General features: G+C 45.9%; 1 protein-coding gene across 1 annotated transcript; it reads right to left on the reverse strand.

Moving 5' to 3' along the window:
• Nucleotides 1–498: 498 nt before the first annotated feature.
• Nucleotides 499–3201, reverse strand: slitrk3a (SLIT and NTRK-like family, member 3a; the record flags this gene model as incomplete). Its single annotated transcript, XM_083695123.1, has 1 exon — nucleotides 499–3201. The coding sequence occupies exon 1, from the start codon at nucleotides 3193–3195 to the stop codon at nucleotides 499–501; it is 2697 nt and encodes an 898-aa protein (XP_083551249.1). The 5' UTR covers nucleotides 3196–3201.
• Nucleotides 3202–4449: the final 1248 nt, after the last annotated feature.

Raw genomic sequence — 4449 nt, forward strand, 5'->3', positions numbered from 1 at the left:
CTGGGCATTTGTACATCCACGTGAAAGATAGAGAGACAGAAACACAAGCCCCACGCCAGGAGACGTCCTGCTCCGGTTCACTTCGCGCGTAAAGGGTCTCTCGGTTTGGATAGAATATAATATCGGATGTTTTGATTTTTCCGGTGCCTCTCTCCTCTCTCTCGGTCCCTCCAGGTATATAGAACAATCTGCTACGTATAAAAATAAGGGTTGTTAACATTGCTGGCTACTCTGAAAAAAAGGCACTTCATTGAAATATCTGAGAATGGCCTCTCCACCAAAGCGATTTTGGGGGAAAACGTTTTTGTAATTGTAATATAATATTTCATTTTATATCATGCTGCTTTTTAAGTTTGTTTTTATATTGTATTTTTGTTCTGTGATTTTGTCTCGGGGTATGGAAAAAAGTGTGTGTATTGTATATATATATATATATATATATATATATATACATATATATATATTCTATATATATATATATTCTCTGTGGGTTAGATGTTAGAACCGATATGATTTCTCCAGGACTTCGAGGTAATCCGGCTTGGTTTGGAGTTTGGCCCTTAACTCGAGGTAATCGCTTTGGGAGGGGTCGGGGTAGCAGCTTTTCCCCGCTGTGAATAGCAACGTCTCCTTCAACCGTGCGTCCTGCTGTAAATCAGGGTACTGCATACCAGGTGGGTGCGCATGAGCCACATGCATGTCCTTTAGTTTCGGTACCGTTCCATACAGACAGTCTACGAACCCCACAGTCGGCGTGGGTCTCTGACTGTCTATTACTGTAGGGCAGAGACCTCCATTCTCGTGAAATCCCTTTAGATCACTGGTAGTGTGGTTTACTGTGACAATAGTGTTGAGCTGAGAGTTGGATACAGCCAGGGTCCATTCCCTCTCTTTCTCTAAGAGGGTTCTGTAGTTACTGTTGTTCTCTTTCGTTTCTGAAAACTGCCCCCCCTCCTCCTCTCCTATTTCTCCCTCTCTGGGCTTATATATGGGGTTGTTACACATCTGAGTCACTGGATGGGGGATATAATCATATACGTGACCATGAGTGTGTATGTGGCCAGCATGAGAATGTGTGTGTACACCGGAAGGTTTTTCCGGTTCACCACAGCCGCTTGTCTGCCTTGGAGGGTCTTCAAATATGCGGCACTGCATCTGGATTCCGGTGAGGTCCACTTCAGAACGTTTCCGGAAGGGTAGCTTCTTCCGGCGCCGGAGTACGAATGCGAATAGCCCCGCAGCTACAAACACAGCCGAGATGAACAGAATAAGGAGGCTAAGGATGAGGACGGAGAGAGGGACTGCTCCCCTCCCCCCAGCCACCCCTAGACCAGAGCTACCAGTAGTTAGGTCATCATTACCAGGTAGGAGGGCCGGGGAGGGGCCCGACGAGTATTTCAACTCCGGACAGATGACCTCTGAATCCAATGAACGCAGATCCTTCCCGAACGCAAACTCAGGGGTTTTGCAGATGACGTCACCGACTACAATAACAGAAGACAGCTTCTCCATCCAGGTTTTGAGGGGGATGATGTCACAGGAGCAGTCCCAGGGATTCTGGTGGAGATCGATCTGGACAATGGAATCCAGATGTTCCAGGACTCCACGCACGGGCAGGGACAGGAAGTAGTTGTTGCGTAGGTTGAGGCGTGCCAGGCTAGTGCCCGCGAAGGTGTCTGTCGGGAGCAAGCGAAGGAGGTTATCATTAAGAAAAACGAGTTGGAGACTGGGCATGAGAGAGAAGGATGCTGGCTGAATTTCACGTATCACATTATACTCAAAATAAAGATAGCTCAATGTCTGTAAGCCCCGGAACATTCCGGGAGTTAACCTCTCAATATCGTTCCCATTCAGGTATAAAGTTTTTAAGTTGGGCAGGTTGATAAAAGCGCCCTCCTGGACATATGATATTCGGTTATTTCCCAAGTGCAGTAAATCCAGACTGGAAAAGTTCCAGAAATCCGATCGGTAGATTTTCTGTATTAGGTTCCCACTCAGGTAGAGCTTCTTGGCATTTAGGGGCCTTGGTAGGAGCTCAGAGATGTTATGAAAGCCCTTCTCTTTACAGTTGACTGTAAGGCCCAGGTCATTGATATGGAGATTGCAGGTACATCCAGCAGGGCAGATAATAGGGATAGGTGGACGGGTCTGATAGCCTGCTATGGGAGGCTGGTTTAGGCCTGGGTAGATGCTACGAGGGGTGGGGGGGGTTTTGGTGGGACGAGGCCGTTTGGTAGGTTTGATGTGCTTCTCTTTATACTCCACAGATGAAGCAGTATTATGAAATGATGATAGCATCGAGGAAGGTTTTGTCGGCCATATGTTTTCGTTATTGAACGGCAACCGGGGGATTCCCAGTTTGGCCTCGATTTCTGAGTCGGAGAGTAACGGACAAAGCTCGCTACGTTTGATCTCTCGTAAATCTTTACCATGGAAGTGGAATGGATACTCGCACGTGATCTCTCCAACAAGCGCAGTGTAGGGAATTCTCTCCAGCCAAGTTTTCAGCTGCACAATTTCACAAGCGCAGTTCCACGGATTTTCCTCCAGCTGTATCTCCATTAAACTCCGCCCCACATATTCCAGCATGCCCTTATAAGGTAACGTCTTTAACCTGTTTCCTCTAAGGTCCAGGTGTGTAAGTGACACTGACCTGAACAAATAGCTGGGGAGCACCGGTATCAGATTGTCATTTAGGATGAGCACTCTGAGTTTGTGGAGGTGTCTGAACGCTCCACTCTCAATCCGTTTGATGACATTGTAATCTGCCTGTAGGTATTCCAAGTTCTCTAGCCCTAAAAATGTGTCATTACGGAAAACCTCTAGTTTATTCTCATGTAGGAACAGACGTTTGAGAATCCCCAGTCCGTGAAACGCACCAGCGTGGATGTCCTGCAATGCGTTATTCCCGAGGTTGATTGACACTGCATTGTTGAGGTGCAGAAAACTGTTAAAATAGAGCTTCCGCATAGAATTCCTCTGCAAATTCAGTTTGAAGGGCTGATTCCATGTCTGGGAGATCTGGCTAATGTTTGTAAATCCTTTGCTGTCGCAGTGGACATGAAAGACGCCCTCTTTGACCTCACAGTAGCATGGCTCGAAGCAGGGCTCGTCTATCTCCTCCGAGTCCTCCAGCAGTGGGATAGGGGTGGTCCATCCTAAGGCTATGCTGCTCAGTAAGGTAACCCACAGCATCCTCACTGAGACTTTGAATGAAGTCACGGCTCCAGCAAGCCACTTCACAGCACTATAATAGGGGAGAGAGAGGGGGTGGGGGCGGGGGGGGGGGGGGGTGGCAGGAGAGGGAACACAGACATGCACAAACACACATGGACGCACAACCATGCATGAAGTGATAGTGAGGTTAGAGAGTGAAACAGGGAGAGTGAGAGAGAGGGAGAGAGGATTCTGTTAGTCACAGTCTCAACCAAGGCTCTTGTAAATTAATTCTCTGACATTGGGGTTTCTGTTTGGCACATTCAGTGTTTAATTAACACAATATACACCAGCAAAAACGAGATATCCACCAACATTAGCCAATCTCCCAAAATAGGCTATACGACAACGGTCATATATTACCATGGATTTCGCCTACAAGTAAGGTCGCAATAAATCACGATCAAAGATGCTTATCGCAATTAATAAATAAACGCAACAGCAAGTGGATGGTAAGGGTGGAGCTATCTCCCTGTATTTATAACAGAACGTTTGTCGACCCCTTTTGGTAAATCAGAGCCCGGTGGATCTCAGAGTTTGCCGTGTTGCTGTGAAAATTAATGACACTGCGGTTTCGGCAGATTAATCATGCCCTAGCGCGCTACACCCCGTTAACGGGGACAACGGACAGGGACATACGTATGTGTCACCGTGGTTCAAGATTTAGAAAACGTTTGGAGGGACATTTGGTGTAGGCCCTAATTCAAAATTAATTAAATCCTAAAACAAAAAATATTCATTTGTGACACAATTTTTATTAGCTTAGTGTTAATTTCAATATAATATGCGATCTAAGTGTAGGCCTACAAGTTAGATAAGAACACATTATTTCTAAATAAACTGGCCATGGTTCGGCTAAAAATCTTCATAATATAATGCAGATTTTATTGTTAACGGGAAGCTGCCCGGTTTACCCGGGGCGCAATCCAGTATATTAGTATTTGCAGATATCGAAATGAATAAGTATTTGTCATGAACACATGAACACATATGTGAGCTTTTCATTGAATATAAAACTCACTAGATAATTGAAGGGGGGATGAATGTAGAACACGAAAAACTAAGAGGTCCGTTGAGCAGACTGCTTTATGCTGTCGCGCAGTTCACCGTGCTGGGTACGGATTTGTCGGACTCACCGGGCGTACATTATTGTAGCCCCTCGTACTTTTACATCTTAGCCGAAAAAAAAGACGCCCAAGGGAAAAATAAATCCTCGCCCAAAGAGTTAGCCTA

Source organism: Argentina silus (genome assembly GCF_951799395.1).
Source record: "Argentina silus genome assembly, chromosome: X".
Taxonomy (NCBI): domain Eukaryota; kingdom Metazoa; phylum Chordata; class Actinopteri; order Argentiniformes; family Argentinidae; genus Argentina; species Argentina silus.